This window comes from Anolis carolinensis, unplaced genomic scaffold (genome assembly GCF_035594765.1).
Source record: "Anolis carolinensis isolate JA03-04 unplaced genomic scaffold, rAnoCar3.1.pri scaffold_12, whole genome shotgun sequence".
Taxonomy (NCBI): domain Eukaryota; kingdom Metazoa; phylum Chordata; class Lepidosauria; order Squamata; family Dactyloidae; genus Anolis; species Anolis carolinensis.
In genome coordinates this window covers 16,028,589-16,047,307 of record NW_026943823.1, presented here as the reverse complement: position 1 = coordinate 16,047,307, position 18,719 = coordinate 16,028,589, and the positions used below count along the sequence as shown (strand labels likewise).

The window sequence follows — 18,719 nt, the reverse complement described above, 5'->3', positions numbered from 1 at the left end:
TATAGATTATTTTATATTACTACATTATGTAACACAATTTTTCCCCCGGGTTATAAATGTCTTCCTAATTGGTTCTATCTTGAAAACATGGGAAAAGGTTGTTATTGCAGGCTTTCATGGCCAAAATGGAGCCTCCAGTGGCGCAGTGGGTTAAACCCTTGTGTCAGCAGGATAGCTGACTGACAGGTCGAGGATGAATAGGTGAGCTCCCTCTGTCAGCTTCACCCTCCCATGCGAGGACATGAGAAAAGCCTCCCACAAAGATGATAAAACATCGAGCGTCTGGGCAATGTTCCCCAGGCAACGTCCTTGCAGATGGCCAATTCTCTCACACCAGAAGCGACTTGCAGTTTTGCAAGTTGCTCCTCACGCGAAAGAAAATGGCAAAATCACTGGGTTGCTGTGAATTTTCTTGTCTGTATGGCCATGTTCCAGAATAATAATAATAATAATAATAATAATAATAATAATAATAATAAAACTATTTATACCCCGCCACCATCTCCCCAATGGGGACTCGGGGCGGCTAACATGGGGCCATGCCCAGAGCAATACAACATAATAAGATATAAAAACAACATATCATAGCACCATTCAAAATACAATAAATAATAATAAACAGAACATCAAGAAATCAAAAAAACAATAAAGCAAGGGCAGGCCGCGTGAACACAGAGATAAAACCCGGAGTGAGAGGGACAGAGAAGTACTCCACTATGGGCAGGGACATTTGGAAGGGGTAATCTAGAGGATAGATGTTCGGAGGGGAGTAATACGGAGATCTATAACAGAAATTACTCACCAAAAGCACAGCGGAAGAGCCATGTTTTCAATTCTTTCCTAAAAGCTAACAGAGTGGGAGCTTGCCTAATTTCAGTAGATAGTGAGTTCCACAGTCGGGGGGGGCCACAGCAGAAAAGGCCCTCTCCCTTGTACTTACAAGGCGGGCCTGGGATATAGGCAATGGTGATAACAGGGCCTCCCCGGATGATCGCAAAGAACGGGCAGGTTTATGGAAGGAGATACGGTCACGGAGGTAGGTGGGTCCCAAACCGTTTAGGGCTTTATAGATGATGGTCTGCACCTTGAATTGGGACCGGAAGATGAACGGCAGCCAGTGGAGCTCCTTAAACAAGGGAGTGGATCTCTCCCTGTAATTTGCCCGTTATTAATCTGGCAGCCGAGCGTTGGACCAATTGTAATTTCCGGGCGGTCTTCAAGGGAAGCCCCACGTAGAGTGCATTACAGTAGTCCAGTCTAGAGGTAACTAAGGCATGGACCACCGTGGTCAAGTCAGACTTCACGAGGTATGGTCGCAGTTGGCGCACAAGTTTGAGTTGTGCAAAGGCCCTCCCGGCCACCGCCGACACCTGTGCTTCAAGCGTCAGCGCTGAATCCAGGAGGACCCCCAAACTGCGGACCTATGATTTCAGGGGGAGTGCAACCCCGTCCAGCACAGGTTGCCACCCAATACCCCGATCTGCCGCACGACTGACCAGGAGGGCCTCTGTCTTGTCGGGATTGATTCTCAGCTTGTTCTTCCTCATCCAGTCCACCACAGCGGCCAGGCACTGGTTCAGCATCCGAGGGGCTTCCTTGGAATCAGATGGAAATGAGTAGTGGATTTGCGTGTCATCTGCGTAGAGATGGCAACGCCCTCCAAAACTCCAGATGACCTCTCCCAACGGTTTCATGTAGATGTTAAATAGCATGGGGGATAAGATAGACCCCTGCGGAACCCCACAGGTCAATGGCCAGGGGTCCGAGCAGGTGTCCTCCAGCTTCACCATCTGGGAATGGCCCTCCAGGAAGGACTGGAGCCACTGCAAAACTGTGCCCCCGAGCCCCATCCCGGAGAGCCGCCCCAGAAGGATACCATGGTCGATGGTATCGAAAGCCGCTGAGATATCCAGGAGAACCAGCAGGGTCACACTCCCCCTGTCCAGCTCCCTGCGGAGGTCATCCACCAAGGTGACCAAAGCCGTCTCGGTGCTGTGCCCAGGCCTGAAGCCAGACTGCGAGCGGTCCAGAAAATCGGTGTCATCGAGAAACCCTGGAGCTGCGTGGCAACCACCCGCTCCAGCACCTTGCCCAAGAATGGGAGGTTGGCATTCTTTCCTGACGTTTTGCCCACATCTTATAGCAGGCATCCTCAGATGTGAGATATATTGGAAACTAGGCAAGCAGGGTTTATATATCTGGAATGTTCACAGTGGGAGAAAGAATTCTAGTCTGCCTGAGGCCAGTGTGAAATTTATCACATTGATCAGCATTGAATAGCCTCACAGCTTCAAAGCCTGGCTGTTCCCTCTCTGGGGCATTCTTTTGTTGGGAGGTAGATATTAACTGGTCCTGATTGTTTCTTATCTGGAATTCCCATATTCTGGGTGTTCTTTATTTATTGTACTGATTTTGGAGATGTGTGTGAAACGTCAGGAGAGAATGCTTCTGGAACATGTCCATGCAGCTTGGAATACTCACATTAACCCAATGATTATGATGATTATTTATATCCCACTTTATCTCCCCGAAGGGAACTCAAAGCAGCTAGTATTGTCAAATTAACAAAAGAAAAGGGGAGTTAATTAAATATTGAACCCTCTGTGACTTTTAAGCTAGCTTGTGGAGGTACACACGTACTAACACCCCTATTGGGCGAGATGGTATGGCCCAATTTGCCACCGCCGCCTTCCTCTAATGGGACATTCCATTTGTCGGCTGGGAGAACGGGTGCCGCTCCCCAGCAGGCAAATGGAATGTCCCGTAAGAGGAAGAGGGCGGCGGCGGGTTGGGCCATACCATCTCGCTCAGTAGGGGGAAAAGGAGGTCCCGCGCAGGCGCACACCAACCCTGGCTCCCGATTGGTTCGGTTTGGGTCAATGAGAGCGAGGCGGGCGAAACGAAAGCGCTTCTGAGGGAAACGGTTGCTCTGAGGTGAAATGGAGAGTCCGGGAAAGGAGGCGTCGACACGGTCGCGCAGAAGCCCATCTCCTCCTCCTCGGTCGTTCTTCCCGGAGACTCCCGGAGACTATCGGAGCGCCTTCGCCGAGGAGTGTGAGGCAATAGCACAGAGGCTGGCGGCGGCAGCAGCGGCGAACCCAACTCCTCTCAGGACTCTTCGGCTTCCGTCCACCGTTGAGGCCGAGAGGCTGACGCCGCTGTGGAAAAGCTTTATTGAGAGCGAGACGTTCACACATACGCCGCCGCCGTCTCCCTCGAACCCCAACCGCACTTTCTGCGTTGAGGCTTCGGCCTGCTCCTTGGACCTCCATCGAACTTTTGAATGGGAGGCCGCGCCCCTGGTCACCTCCACGCCGGCTCCACAGACCGGGGAGGTGACCAGCGGGAGCAGCCTCCCCTTTGAAGAAAGAAAGGGCTCCCCGAGGGCCAAGAAGAGGCGCCTCTCTCCCGGAGGTAGTCCTCCCCGCTGCCAAGCGCCGGAGGGAGCAGCCCTGGGAGGGAAAGGCGCCCCAAGGAAGGCCTCAGGAGGAGGGCCCAAGAAGGAGGAGGGCGCCAGAGTCACCAGGCCCCGCCTGGGCAAGGTAAGGAGAAGGGGAAGGAGGGGGTGTGTAGACTTCTCATGTCAACCGACACATTTGTGGCTTCTGATCAGGGCAGGCCCTAGGTGCAGCCCCCGATGGCGTAGTGGACGAAAGCCTCGTGACTTGAAGGTTGGGTTGCTGAACTGAAAGTTGCCAGGTTCGAATCCCACCCGGGGAGAGTGCGGATGAGCTTCCTCTATCAGCTCCAGCTCCATGCGGGGACATGAGAGAAGCCTCCCACAAGGATGGTAAAAACATCCAGGCGTCCCCTGGGGAACGTCCTTGCAGACGGCCAATTCTCTCACTCCAGAAGCAACTCCGGTTGCTCCTGACATGAAAAAAAATTAATAATATTATGATGTAATAAAAGGTAAAGCTTTCCCCTGACGTTAAGTCCAGCCATGTCTGACTCTGGGGGTTGGTGCTCATCTCCATTTCTAAGCCGAACAGCCGGCGTTGTCCATAGACATCTCCAGGTCATGTGGCCGGCATGACTGCATGGAGCGCCCTTACCTTCCCGCTGGAGCGGTACCTATTGATCTACTCACATTGGCATGTTTTCAAACTGCTAGGTTGGCAGAAGCTGGAGCTAACAGCAGCCGCTCCCGGGGTTTGAACCTGGGACCTTTCGGTCTGCAAGTTCAGCAGCTCAGTGTTTTAACACACTTCGCCACCGGGGCTCCTATTATGATGTAATACAATGTAATAATAATTATAATTCACTATTATCATTGTATATTTATATTACTGTGGGCAATACAAATATGCTACCTTTATATTTGGAAGGAGACGTTCAGCTAAATTCTCGGGCCATATAACAAAAACTGATACAGTAGAGTCTCATCCAACATAAACAGGCCGGCAGAATGTTGGATAAGCGAATATGTTGGATAATAAGGAGGCATTAAGGAAAAGCCTATTAAATATCTATTTAGGTTATGATTTTACAAATGAAGCACCAAAACATCATGTTAGACAACAAATTTGGCAGAAAAAGTAGTTCAATACGCAGTAATGCTATGTAGTAATTATTGTATTTATGAATTTAGCACCAAAATATCACGATATATTGAAAACATTGACTACAAAAATGTGTTGGATAATCCAGAACGTTGGATAAGTGAGTGTTGGATAAGTGAGACTCATATATATATACAAAACCATCAGGTTTAGCCTTTTCAGCATAAGCCCTAAACTTTAAGCAAGATCGGTGTCTCTCTCCATATGTTGATGCACCCCAACTCCCAGCAGACTTGAAGGTTGGGTTGCTGACCTGAAAGCTGCCAGGTTCGAATCCCACCCGGGGAGAGTGCGGATGAGCTCCCTCTATCAACTCCAGCTCCATGCGGGGACATGAGAGAAGCCTCCCGCAAGGATGGTAAAAACATCTGGGCATCCCCTAGGCAACGTCCTTGCAGTCGGCCAATTCTCTCACTCCAGAAGTGACTCAAGTTGCTCCTAACATGAAAGAAAAAGGCCCTAGGTTTTTTTCAAGTGTAAGCAAACAGTATTTTGGCGCCCCCCCCCCCAAAAAAAACCAATCACTGAAAAATAGAAGGTACAATAAGGTAGAGATGATCTATATTCATATAGTTACACTACACAGAATTAACGCAAATTAATTTGCGTTTTAGAATGCTAATATTTTATTAAACTTAGCAACGAGTTTTAGTTTTTGTTGTTATTTTTAGTCTACAAGTACTACACAAAGGTTTCCTGGTCATGCTGTCTCTTCAGAAGATTTTTCAGACTTCGGACTTGCTAATAACAGAGAACTCAATCCCATGCTTGTTGAGTCTGTCAATCAGTTTTGTTTTGGAGAACACAGCCCCAGGAGAATAGACACTTCCCTTTTCAGGAAGCGAACTCTTGTCCTTTTGTCTAAAGGCCCATCTACACTGCCACATAATCCAGTTTCAGAATGTAGATTAACTGCATTGATCTGGATTATACGACAGTATAGACTCAGTAATCTAGTTCAATGAAGTTAACCTGCATTTTGAAACTGGATAATATAACAGTGTAGATGGGGAGAAAGTGAGGTTTATTTATCTGTGGAATATCCGGGGTGGGAGAAAGAACCCCTGTCTGCTTGAGGTACTGTGAATGTTGCAGTTTGCCACCTTGATTAGCATATGGCCAGCAGTTTCAAGGCCTGGCTGGTAGCTGCCTGGAGGAATCCTTTGTTAACACCTCCCAACAAAGAATTCCTCAGGCAGGAATCAGCCAGGCTTTGAAGCAGCAGCCTATCAAATGCTAATCAAGTGAGGGAACACTGTATTCTATTAATAGGAATGTGATATTGTTGTATATCCCATATTCAGTTTTGTCATGCCTTTAAGTGTTCTTCTCTTTTGTCTAAAGGCCCATCTATACTGCCACATAATCTAGTTTCAGAATTCAGGTTACGTGCATTGATCTGGATTATATGACAGTATAGACTCAGTAATCTAGTTCAATGAAGTTAACCCACATTTTGAAACTGGATTTTATGACAGTGTAGATGGGGCCTTAGTTGAACTCTATTGTGCACCATTTGGGGGGGGGGGTGAATATAGCAATAGTATCATTCTGCTTCTAGGTATTTCTTTAAAATCTAAATAAGGTTGTGTAGAGGGATACATGGAAAACTACTGGGTTGCCACTTGCTGTGGCTTTTATTGTGCTTTTTCCTGCACGGAAGCAGGAGGGGATTGGACTGCATGGCCTTTCTAGATCTCTTCCTACTCTCTCTAATACCTCTGTAAAGCATGCCTTCTCTTGGTTTCTCTTGAAATCCACAAGCATGTGGACAATTTCAACAGAAAGGGGGAAACCATGATGAAAATGAACAAAATCTGGAAACCGGTATTTGAAAAACTCTAAAATCAAAACAGTAAACAAAGAGCTAGATTCAAAAAAGCAGTGGGATTCAAGACAAAAATCAATCAGTAAGTGAGGTTTATTTATCTGTTGAATGTCCAGGGTGGGAGCAAGAAATCTTGTCTACTTGAGGTACTGTGAATGTTGCAGTTTGCCACCTTGATTAGCATATGGCCAGCAGTTTCAAGGCCTGGCTGGTAGCTGCCGGGAGGAATCCTTTGTTAACACCTCCCAACAAAGGATTCCTTTAGGCAGGAATCAGCCAGGCTTTGAAGCTGCATGCTCATTCAATGATAATCAAGGTGGCCAATTGCACCTCAAACAGACAAGAGTTCTTTCCCCCACCCTGGACGACACAGTTAAACATAATTGGCATAATGGTATGTGTGGCATAATGCTTTGTGCATTGTATGACTCTGGAGACCGGGGTTTGGCCATACAAGCCCCTGGGTGACTCTGAAGGCAAGTCACACTCTCTCAGCCTCAGAAGAAGGCAGAGTATTAGAACCAATCTTGTCCACCACACCCCAAAAAATAGGACAGGGTTGCCAGAAGTCAGAAATGACTTGAAGGCACCCAACAACAGCTCCCAGTATCAAGACGGAGACAAACCTAATGATTGGGGTCAGTCTCAGAAAGGAGGGCTCCTGCCTCCCGGCTTCTCCAACCTCTGTAATTCAAGATTGTCAAAGTACTGAAGCACAAACACATAAATATTATAATTTTGATTGGCATTTTTAATGGAAATACTTTTCCTACTGTGTTTATTTTACAAGTGGGAGGTATAGCTGTACTTTGAACACTTTTCTAATGAGGCAAACCATGCATGAATGAAAAGGTCCGCAAAATGTTATTTTCTTGCAAGAAAAGAAAACATTTAGTTTAAAGGGAAAATTCATTCCTAAAGCTTAGTGCATCCACATAGTTGTGAAGTTTCTTCCTTTCTTTTTTAGGAATATTCAGGCAAATATATGGCTTTGTTGTTTGCAGTAAGGAGGAGAAGGACAACAAACAACACAACAGTATGCTACAACAACAGACGTCACTGCCATGTGGGGCGGGGGGGCAGGGCCAGACCACATGTGAGGCAGGGCCAGGATGTGCGGGAGGCGGGGCCACACAGTGGGAGGCGGGGCCAGGCCGCTCGGTCCACGGTGGGAGGGCCCAGCCAGCCTGGCCCCGCCTCCCGTGCGGCCTGGGGCCCCCTCCTGCACGGCCTTCTCCCCCCCCCCCCTCCCCACACGGCTGGCCTTGCTGCTGCAGCCTGCCTGGGCCTTCCCGCTGCGGCCTGGCTGAGCCAGCCCGTGGCAGGAAGGCCCGGCCCAAAGGGGAAGGAGGCGGGGGGGGGGGCGCCATCCTCCCAGGGGGCTCGAGTGCGCCCCCAGGACGATGGCACCACAGACAAATGACTACATTGCCTGGCAGTTGGACCGGCCCCCGGTCTGTAGACTTCCCATGTCAAGCGACACATTTGTGGCTTCTGATCAGGGCCGGCCCTAGGTTTTTTTCAAGTGTAAGCGAACAGTATTTTGGCTCCACCCCACCCCCACCCCCTTAAATCATGGTATGTTTCTGCAGCGGCTCTCCGGAATGGGTCTTGGAGGGCATTGCTTTGCAGTGGCTCCGCTCCCAGTTGGTGAAGCTGGGGGATACCTGCTTGGACCCCTGGCCTTTGACCTTCTATCCCCCATGCTATTCAACATCTACATGAAACCGCAAGATGAGGTCATCCAGAGTTTTGAAGTTCGGTGCCATCTGTATGCACCGAACTCCAAGGAAGCCTCCTGGACCTTAAACCAGTGTGTTACAACTGTGATGGACTGGATGAAGGCTAACAAATTGAAACTTAATCCAAACAAGACAGAGGCCCGCTTGGTCAGCCGTGGCGCCAATCAGGGTATTGAGTGGCAACCTGTGCTCGACGAGGTTACACTTCCCCTGAAGACACGGGTCTGACACTAAGTGGATGTGCTCTTCTACTTCAAAGTTGTCTAATGTTTCAGTCTCTCGCCTAACAGAAACAACTGCCCAGTGGAATGAAGAATAAAGTCCTCCAGGAGAAGAAATCTGCTCCCTTGACCCAGCTTCGTTTAGTGGCCTGTCAGGGTCCAAAGCTTCAAGGGAATAACAAGCCTTCCAGAAGCAAGCTTCCAGTTCCTGAAGGTTAGCTGGTTGAACTTGTAGGTGGGTTTGGGCTGGAAACAGAATTGGAACGGGCCCCACATCCCTGCAGGATCTCCAGTTAAACCATCACCAGCAAGTAGCTGCCTAAATCAGTATTACAAGCAGGGAACAATATGTCATTATTATATGTCTAGTTCAGAGCATTGTACTTTCTTAGACCCTGAACTGGGTGCAAAGCTAAATGTTAGAGCTTTTTAAAAAATAAAATAAAAATAATAACAACATATGCTTGTGTTTCACTAGGTGGAGGTCCCAAGACATTTATTGGGCATTAAATTTTGCCAATCCCTGTAAGCCGCCCTGAGTCCCCTTGGGTGAGAAGGGCGGGGTATAAATGTTGTAAATAAATAAATAAGACAAGCAAAATGGGAGTCCAGAAACGTCCCAAAGAGAAAGAACTGAAAACTGAATCAGCCTGGAAGCAAACCATAGCTAAGAGCTTATCTCAAAGCGCAGGTGAGGTTAGAAGCCTTTAACTACGGCATAGAATCATAATTCTGGCTCTCCTGGTAATATCAAAAAAAAACTAGTGAAGCAAGTATTAAAAGCAGAGAGCATTTTGACAAATAGTGAGATACTAAATGCTCTGTGTTGCTCCTTTCTAATCCACTGAAGTGCATTCTTTCACTTTGAGAGCAAAGTCCTCTCCAGGCAGAAGGTTGTTCCTCCAGGACTACATCAGGGTTCCCCATTTCTTTCTGTATTACATTGATCAGCTTTGCTAAGATATGAAATGTATTCTCGCCTAGAAAATTTCCACCTAAGACTTTTTTTCTAGTGCAGAGGTGACTTATCACCAGCAGAGGGAAGCAATGGCCTAAATAATGTTTCAAAGAGTATAGGAAGGTCATTGAATATCCTGGCGCACTGCATGGCATAGCTCAAACCAGAAATTTATCTGTAAATAGCTTACCCACCCCCCAATTTCCACAGCAGGTTTCCTTTACAGATGCACACCTCAACAGACAGCCTTTCAAACAAACTAGTGTTTACTTTCCAATGGCTAAAGTCACAAAAGGAATGCAAAGTATGGAGGTGAGAAAAATAAATGGCTAGGATCAACAGATGTCTTTCATGACTTCAGGGAGTACCACTTGTGAATATGAATTAACTACCTGAGATGGGGGATAGTAGTGTCAAGCGTATACTATTTCTTGTGCAGCACAAATTCAGGCTGTGGGTCTCTATTTGCATGGGACCAAAGCTGAGATGACGTATGTTGATTTCAGGCCTGGATGGGAGACGTATAGATGGAGCCATGGTGGCAGCGGGACAGATCCCCAGGGATGCTCCAGGCTGTGCATCTTGTTTGCAGGTAAGGCCACTTCATGGCAACTTTATAGAATCATAGAATAATAGAGTTAGAAGAGACCACATGGGCCATCTGGTCCAACTCCCTGCCATGCAGGAAAAACACAATCAAAGTACCCCTGACAGATGTCCATATAGCCTTTGTTTAAAAGCTTCCAAGGAAGGAGCTTCCACCACACTCGGAGGTAGAGTTCCACTGCTGAACCGTTCTTATAGCTAGGAAGTTCTTGCTAATATTCAGGTAGAATCTCCTTCAAATAATGACAAACAGCAATGTAAACAGCAAAATATATGTTCACAAATAGGTGTGTGATCCAGAACGCCTGGTATATGCAACCCATAAGCCTTTTGCTCTGCTTAGAGGAAGTGTTGGGAAACTTGGGAGTCCTAGAGAACACTGAGTATATCTAGAGAAGGGAGACCCCCAGAGATCGAGGGATCTGGAAACCAATTCTGCGGAGAATAACTAAAGATACTGGGCATATTGAGTGAGGAATAGATAGCATGACAGTAATCTCCCAAAAAAGCCTGAAGGCTTTGGAACAAATAATGCTAGAACAACTCTACAGTGCAGATCAGGGGTGGTTTCTACTGGGTGAATTCAGTGCCTGGGATCCTGCTGGTGACATATACATGCTTATCTCCTGCCTGTGAGGGGACTGCCCTCCTGTCACCATCCAGGACAAGGGAAAGACATGATCTCGGACCACACACTGGATTTTTTATCAGTTCCTCTTCTCATGTTGGAGGCTTGACATTGGTGGATAGCCCGCTTGGTGAGAAAACCAAACCAGTCATGCATGACCTTGTGAAATGCCAGAATACTTTACTGACACTGTCTTTTCATCCACCCTCAGTGTCAACGGCTGCTTAAGGAAAACCAGCGTCTGGCTCAAGAAAACCAGCGTCTGGCTCAAGAAAACCAGCGTCTGGCTCAAGAAAAGCAACAACTTAAAAACAGGCTGGAAAACATTGAGGGAGGAAATACATCTTGAGCGCTGCTTACACATGTTCCTGCAAGAGAAGATCATTGATAGGAATTACGTCCCAGGGAAGGTCCGCCAATAGGGGAGCCCGGTGTCCTCCATTTTTTCCTCTCCCCACCCCGCCCCTGCAAAAATGATGTTTATTTTTACGCTCTCTTCTTCTGAACCAGCTTTTTTCTCTCAACTTCCTTCCCTCCCCTCCCCTCCCCATGCCCACTTTTGTTCAGTGTTGCCTGCCACATCCTCATCCCCTTTGTCAGGCAGCAGAGTTGAGTTCTGTCTGTCTTCGATCTCTGTATAAAAGGTGAGGAGCTGCAAAGAGCTGAACCTGTTGATGGATGTGTAGAGCTTGCTGGGAAAAGGAGGCTGAGGGATACAGTGTGCAGGTGTGGATGGGGGGGCCGTCTCAAGCCTGTGCATGTATGCAGCTAGAGAGCACGTGCATCATGAAGGTCCTTCCTCAGCCATTGTAAAGATCCCTTTAGCATTTTACTCCATTATGGCAGAAAGCAGCAAATGTTTACCCTCTGGAAAGGAGGGCAAGGTAGACTAAAAAGAAAAAAAAGCTTGGAAGCACCTTTGAGAGAGCAGTTGCAAAGAGTTTACAAGTGGCCGTTGTCCACAAATCCATCATCCCTGGTATTTCTGGTCTTCGCTGCTAATCCTACCCCTAGAATCTTTTCAGTTTGATGAGTTGGCAACAGGCAGAAAGGACTTCCTATCCAGAGGCACTTTCCTGCTGCTTCTAGGATATACAAGGCTCTGCAAACAAGTTGTGGATTCTCAGAAATGGAAGCTTGTTGAGGTCCGGGCAAATGAAGCCTTTCTTGGATTCTTTAGCTGGTTCTTGTTTCTGGAAGTTGCAGGGTGGGCAGTGTTACTCCAGACAGGGGCAGGGAATATCACTCTCTCACAGAGCATGTATGTATGTGGGAATGGGGAGTACCAAGGCAAGTAATAAAGTGACTTCAACGTTGCCTCTTCTGCACCTTCCGCTGTTCTGCATGGGCGATGGAGTGTGACACTGGGGGCAGGAAGGAGAAGCTGCACATGAAACCCTGCATGTTTTTGGGGGGGGGGGGGGGGAGGAAGCGATGGAAATGCACTCTTTGTTTGTGGGGTGATTGGAGAGCAGGAAGACTGTTCTCCTCAGCTGCCAAAGCAACTCATTCTGAAAATGCTGCCTCAGCGCAAGTTGCTCCCATCGAAAAGGTTCTCACGTTCCCATTGGAGGGAGGTTTCCTGCTGTTGCCTGGTGAATCTGCATTCGCTGTGGGTTTGTGAAACCCTTTATTTCATTTGGTGCACAAGTCAGAAGATCAAAGGCTCTTGCTGCTGTGTGTGTGTGTGTGTGTGTGTGTGTGTGTGTGTATATATATATATATATATATACACACATACATACACATACACACACACCTCTAGTGATGTGGGGCTTTTAATTCAGCGACCTTATGTCTTCAGTTGACTGTCCAATGTAATATCCAAGACTTGTTCATATTAAACCACTGTGAAGCCGACATGTCTGTGTCCTCTCAGTCATAGGCTGCTTTCCTGGGATGTTTGGGAGAACCGTAGAAAGAAATCTCTGTGCTGCTTGCTAGATCTGCCACCAGTTGGATGGTGTTTAGAAGCAAAAAAAAAAACAACCTCAGTACCCTCTTTGTTTTTGCATAGTCAGGGGGAGTGGTAGTTAGAGCAGGATACTTCCTAGCAGGGATGGGAAGGGAAAGTTGCCCGTAGGTTTTATTCCTGGTCTGGCAGCAGAGTTGAGCCTGTCCTCCTTTCCATGGTTCTATTTTTGAGGAAAATACCACTTTCATGAGATCAAATATTCAGCACTCAGGCCCGTAGAGCAACAGTTCTCTAACAACAACATACAGTATATGGGCCAGGCTGTGGCGCAGGCTGTTGAGCAACTAGCTGCAGCCAGCTGCAACAAATCACTCTGACCAAGAGGTCAAGAGTTCGAGGCCAGCTCGGAGCCCCACGTTTGTCTTGTCTTTGTTCTATGTTAAGGCATTGAATGTTTGCCTTATATGTGTAATGTGATTCGCCTGGCTGTTCCCTGTCTGGGGAAATCTTGTTGGGAGGTAGGTGTTAACTGGTTCTGATTGTTTCTTATCTGGAATCCCCATCTTCTGGGTGTTCTTTACTCATTGTACTGATTTTGGAGTTGTGGGCAAAACGTCAGGACAGAATGCTTCTGTGACATGTCCATACAGCTTGGGAAACTCACATTAACCCAATGACTATGATGATGATTATTATTTCTATCCCACTTTATATCCCACTCTCAGTGTCAATTGCTGCTTCAGTAAAACCAGCTCCTGGCGGAGGAAAATCAGCACCTGAAACCATGCTGGAAAACTGCCAGGGAAGAAGTAGCTCTTGAACCTCTTGAGTTCACAATGACGGACATTATCCTGTGTTGTAGGGTTGGACTATGTGCACACACACCTTGCCATCTCTTGCTGGGTAAGTCTGTGCTAAAGAAAAGTATTGGCAGCTGTGGAGCTTTGGACTGGGCCATTGTGTCCCTTTACCCTGGCTACCTATAGGCTGCCATCCTGTTCAGCAGTTGCAGTAATGTAACCCAGATTTAGATTATAATAAGGATATCCTTTTACAATTATGGTTTTGAATGCCCAACTGTGACTTTTTATAATATATATACAATTTTTATAATATATAACAGTTTTATAATATAATATTTTATATCATTTTAATAATATATTGTATTTACATATAATATTGATAATAGTATAATGTTTTCAAGACGAAGTTTATTGTGATGTAAGGAATTCTTTATTACACATTGAAATTGAAAGAGATGTGTGAAGGTTTCTGCTGTAACTAACAACCTTATATATAAAAATGCTTTATTGCTAAAATGACGGTAACATTATTTTCCTTCCTTTGTATTGTTTATGATGGTGAATTTATGTTCAAAAATACATGGGCCTTCTCGGATTCCTGAATATAGGACTACAGCCCTGTGTTGGCTCAGCAGAGTATTGTGGGTCTGCATGCAGATGCATCCGAGGCTGAGCCCTAGAGAATCTGGATTTTCTATTGCAGTGTAGAAGAGCCCTCCATGGCTGCACAGACTCTGATATGCCCTATGCAGAGCCAGTCTGGGCCTTATGGGAAGTATAGTGCTCTGATGAGGAAGTGCAGTGTTGGATTAGGAGACTAGAGAGCCACGGAAACTTAACCTTGGGTGAGTCACATTCTCTCAGCCTAAAAGGCAATGAATTCTGCCAATTAAACTCCTGTCCCTCCCCACTCACTCCTCTGGCACAGTTTTGCTCACAAATCCCACTGCACCCCAAGTGTTGCAATACTTTTTTATTTGGTCCCACAAGTTGAACAAGATGCCACATTCAAGTTACAGATAACTTATTCACATATGGACTTTCACATTGGAAACAGTGATGTTCTGTTACAAGAAGTCTACTTCCATATCCTAGAGCTCCAAGGTTTTCAATGTCATGCAACCCTCCTTTCCATCCACAAAGAAGGAAACATGAAATGCATCCATCGGTATGGAGCTTTTGCCTCCTGCTTGTGTCTCCGAGCATCTTGTGACCAACTTAAGCATTGAGTCACAGGACTAGACCAGAGCTTGGTTAAGAGGCTTTGAAAGATTTCTGTGCGAAGGAGGGGTTTGGCACGGGTTCAGCCTTGAGAGATCCTTGCCACGGGCCTCTCTTTGGAGTTTGTCTGCATGTAAACATCATATGGCTTTGCTTGGAAGCCCAAAAATGATTTTTCCTTGGCAGCTAACCGTTTGGGAAAAGTCAAGTTGAGCAAGTACCTCCCTTCTCGCTAGATGCTTTAAAAAGTGGGTGTGTCTGCTTAACATTTTAGTTTGGTGGGGTTACGCTTTCAGTAAGCACATCCCTCAGTTTTTACACAATACGGTGTATTTTGAATTCAGTATAGTCGAAAAAGAAGCAAGAGCTGAGCAAACTGGAAAGAAAACTTTGTATTTCAGGTGGGTTTTTTTCTGGCTGGGAAAAAGTGTGGGAGAAGGCATTCTTCCTTTCATAAAACATCCTCCACCCCAAGCCTGGAGCCAGTGGTTCTTTATTAATTTAATCTGCAGTCTATTCTGTCAGAACTGATTTACAGCAGATAAGGATCTGGCAGCCATGCCGTCATTGTGCTTGGGGCGCTGGCTAAGTGGATGATCCTGTAAGATTCCTCTGGCTCCAGTTATGTGTAATCTGATGAAATACTCCAGGGATGCCACCTTAAATGTATTACTGCCCACATTTCTTGTTTCTGCCCAGCAGCATGAGACTCATTCTAGGACTCACTTTCTCTAGAAGTTCATCAGGATTCATCATTATTGACTGCCTTACAATACCAGCCATCTTGTAAAAGCAAGTGGGCATATTCACCCGAGTTTTGCCTTCAGTCTGTCTATCTATCAATCTATCTGTGATTCCCAACCTTTTTTTGACGAGGGACCACTCTCCAACATTAGTACCAAAAGGGTTATAAATCAGTTTTTGGTCAACTTTAGATTTGGTTTCGTTCTTTGGGGTGCTGATTCAGAAAATTGCACTGGATAGACCACATCAGCTCTAGTTTCTGATACAGAACATATGCCATCCAGTAGTTGCTATCTGCTCACCCACAGAAAACCATATTTCATAATCTAGAGCTGATGTGGTCTATCCAATGCAGTTTTCTGAATCGGCACCCCAAATAAGCAAACCAAATCTAAAGTTGACCAAAAACTGATTCATAACCCTTTCGAGGCAACGGTGTAGTAACACTGAGGCTGTGGAACATATTTTGGTTCCATGGACCACAGGTTGGGAACTACTGCTCTCTCTATATATGTATATATGTTTACATATGCTATATTTCTTCAACCCAACTTAAGCCATGTCCACCCCTAATAGCTGTGACCTTCAGCTTTGGATCTAAATTCGCGTTTTCTGGGACTACTTGGAAAAGCTTTGAAATCTGTTTTGATATGTCTTAGCACAAGGGTGGGAACCATGCAACCCTCTATATCCTCCTAGACTGAAATTTTCATTAGCTCTAGAGCCAGTGGTGAAGAATGCTGGGAGTTGCAGTCCACTATCTGCAAGGCCATAGATGCCTTAGCACCTGAAATTTGGTTTTATAAGAAAAACTAAAGTGAGATGGAGGGGACCTCAAATACAGATTCCCAAGCAGCAGCATGGAGCTCTTGTTCAATAGCATCCAACAACAAGGTGCTACTAATCTATAGAGGCTATTTCTTTCTGGAGAAAAAAAGAGAGGAGGTGATTGGCTCAAGCCAAAAAAAGCCCCACCCACCCCAGAATCTGTTCTAAGAGAGCATCCCTTTACAAGTGTGATGAAGAAAGAACAGCCCCACAAATACCTCTTTACCAGTAGCATAATTTTCCTCATTTGCTCTGTTTTTTATGAGCTGCCAGAATAGGATTGCTCAATAACAGAGTATAATCTGCATACCCAAAGTAGGGCAAGCTGACATTTAAATGTTTTGACCTGAGAAGTGCTGGCAGAACCGAACCTTAAAGCTCGCTTCCACCTTGCTCTGTGAACTCATGTCCCTCAAAAAATCAGGAGTCACCAAAAGCCTCATTTGCTCCAGATGTGCAAATGCCCTCCTGCTTTGGTGGCTGTGTATTATCGCTACGTATATGCAAAAAAGAGGGATCTAAGAATGTGTTTGACCTATAGTAGTGTCTCACAAGAAGTTGTCCCCTTCTAGAGAATAAAGCATAGCCCCTTTTATGCGTGACGACATGCCCCAGGAACACAATTTCATCAGGGATGGCTGCCAACCAGCGAATGGCCTGAAACTTTGCAACAGTGATAGTTGTATGGGAAGGCGTCTGCATTGCAACATTTCCCAGTTCATACCACTGTCATGGCTATGCCCTACAGAACTCTGGGATTTTAGCTTGGAAGAAGGAATTTAGTCCTGCAATATGCAATTGGAGGAATCTCCAGCAGAGATTTCCAGTGTATTTTCACAAATCCCAGGATTCTGCAAAATGGGACCTGGGCAGTTCAGGTCAGATCAAACAACAATAACCGTGTTCTGCTGCTACACTGTAAGTTACAAAAAACTGATTTAAGATTTCAAGGCCAATAAATATTCAATTTTAAGCATGTATGTCTTTGGTTTCAACCACCATAACCCATATCGTCCTTTAAAAATTTATCTGTAATTAACAGACTTGTTAGCGAGAGGGGACACTTTCAAAACTTTGCCCTGAATAAACTTGCAGCGGAAGCTAGATTGGAACTGTAGCCGGCCACTGCCCCCAGCTTCACAGTGGACTTAACTAACAAACTGGGGTTTGCCCAAGACCTGAACTAATTCTGTAGAGCTTAGTGGAGGCCGTGGCATTAGCTCACACTGAGGATCCAATGGGTTATGTGGGGAACTAAACGGTCAGCAGACAAGAGGAGTGAGTTGAACATATCAAAATATATCTTTTTTTCTTTTCTTTCCTTCTTTCCTTTAAAAAAGTTCCTTTGGAGTGGTAACTGTACAAAACACGTAACGTTTCTCACAACAATATACAAACAATATTTTTAAAAAGGAAAACAAACAAAAAAGGCTTATAGCCCCACAGTTTTGAGATCCAGTTTTGGACAGATATCTGACACATCCATGTACGTCTTAAGACAAGAAAGGCAACTTCTGGCCAAACAGATAAATACAGACATTGGGCTGTTTGGGCAGCTTTGCTGCTTGGTGTTGGCTCCCCGCAGGAAGGCCTTGGAAATGGGATTATGTGCTAGGGTCAGCCCTGCGTTGGTTTTCTGAGCCTTGCCCACAGGGCGAAAGCCGGGCCCTTGGCTCTGGCCCACTTCCTGCTCTGTTGGCATTAGTGACCTCCCTTGCAGGGTGATCCTGGCTGCAGGTTTACTATACCTTGCTGGAGAGACTATATAACCCTGCCCAGGATTCTGGCATTGAAGTGTGGAGCAAAGGGAGAGGTGACAAGACAAGAACTCAAGGGCACCCACGGTGAGCGCAAAGGAAGATTCCCCTTCTCTTCCTCATATCTCTCTGTCCTGGCTCATGTCAGAACTGGCACTATTCAGGGGTTTGGTGACAGCGGCAGAATACTGTCGGGCAGCCTCTCCTTCCTGGCTGTGTTGGATCCCGTAGCCAAAATAAATGGCGAAACCTGGAAAGTAAATGGGAGAGCCTGATGGTCACAACAGCACCGGCAACCTTTTGTTTCCTTCTTCCAAGGCCACCCAGTTCACTCAAGGGCTGCATCATCCGACATGGCTCCCATATTGGGACCCGGAGCACAGCTATAGTGTTGATCTTACCGATGGCCATCCAGACGGCAAATCGCACCCACGTTCCTGCATCCAGTTGCATCATGAGATAGACGTTCACCAAGATACTGAAAAGTGGGAGCAGTGGCAAGCCAGGCACCTGGAGAGGAAGAATCACACACATAGCCCTGTTTGTTAGTCCGACACCTGTAGAACGAATCCTTGAGAGGCAGTATCAGTTTTTAAAGTTTCAAATATGGAGAGTCCACAATCTTCCAACAACTCTTGCTATCAGGAAGCTTTTCCTAATGCTTAGGTCAAGCAGTGGAATCCAAGCTTGCCCTAGATGACAGTCCTCTTAAGAGATGGCTTCCCAATCTCCTCTTCAAAAAGGATAGGCAAGTTTCTAGTTTCTAGTTCAAAGCTATAAGTGCTGCCAACTAATTTCAGTCCACCATACCTCTGGCAAATGGATGGGATTCCAGACTGTATCCCTTTGGCTTTGCCCTACACAATCCCTTCAAAGACCAGGTTGGCCCAGAGGAGATGCCCCCTT

General features: G+C 46.2%; 2 protein-coding genes across 2 annotated transcripts in view; one reads left to right on the top strand and one right to left on the bottom strand.

Annotated features, from left to right (window-relative positions):
• Positions 1 to 2,792: 2,792 nt before the first annotated feature.
• LOC103281376 (translation initiation factor IF-2) lies at positions 2,793 to 12,405 on the top strand. Its single transcript, XM_008122809.3, has 4 exons — positions 2,793 to 3,542; positions 8,423 to 8,567; positions 9,818 to 9,903; positions 10,757 to 12,405. The coding sequence occupies exons 1-4, from the start codon at positions 2,940 to 2,942 to the stop codon at positions 10,892 to 10,894; spliced, it is 972 nt and encodes a 323-aa protein (XP_008121016.2). The 5' UTR covers positions 2,793 to 2,939; the 3' UTR covers positions 10,895 to 12,405.
• Positions 12,406 to 14,221: 1,816 nt separating this feature from the next.
• The window catches only part of slc7a3 (solute carrier family 7 member 3), a 51,845-nt gene continuing 47,347 nt past the window's right edge, over positions 14,222 to 18,719 (bottom strand). The window contains exons 12-13 of the mRNA XM_003228917.4: positions 18,215 to 18,323; positions 14,222 to 18,063 (exon numbers count right to left, since the gene is read on the bottom strand). Coding sequence (XP_003228965.2) covers positions 17,933 to 18,063; positions 18,215 to 18,323 — 240 coding nt within the window. The 3' untranslated portion in view covers positions 14,222 to 17,932. The remainder of the gene's footprint in view (positions 18,064 to 18,214; positions 18,324 to 18,719) is intronic.

Bases quoted from the DNA above. Each gene is read 5' to 3' on its own strand.
- LOC103281376 (XM_008122809.3), top strand. From the start codon at position 2,940: ATGGAGAGTCCGGGAAAGGAGGCGTCGACACGGTCGCGCAGAAGCCCA. The intron at 3,543-8,422 runs GTAAGGAGAAGG...CTCGCCTAACAG, and splicing joins CCAGGCCCCGCCTGGGCAAG to AAACAACTGCCCAGTGGAAT. The intron at 8,568-9,817 runs GTTAGCTGGTTG...TGTTGATTTCAG, and splicing joins CAAGCTTCCAGTTCCTGAAG to GCCTGGATGGGAGACGTATA.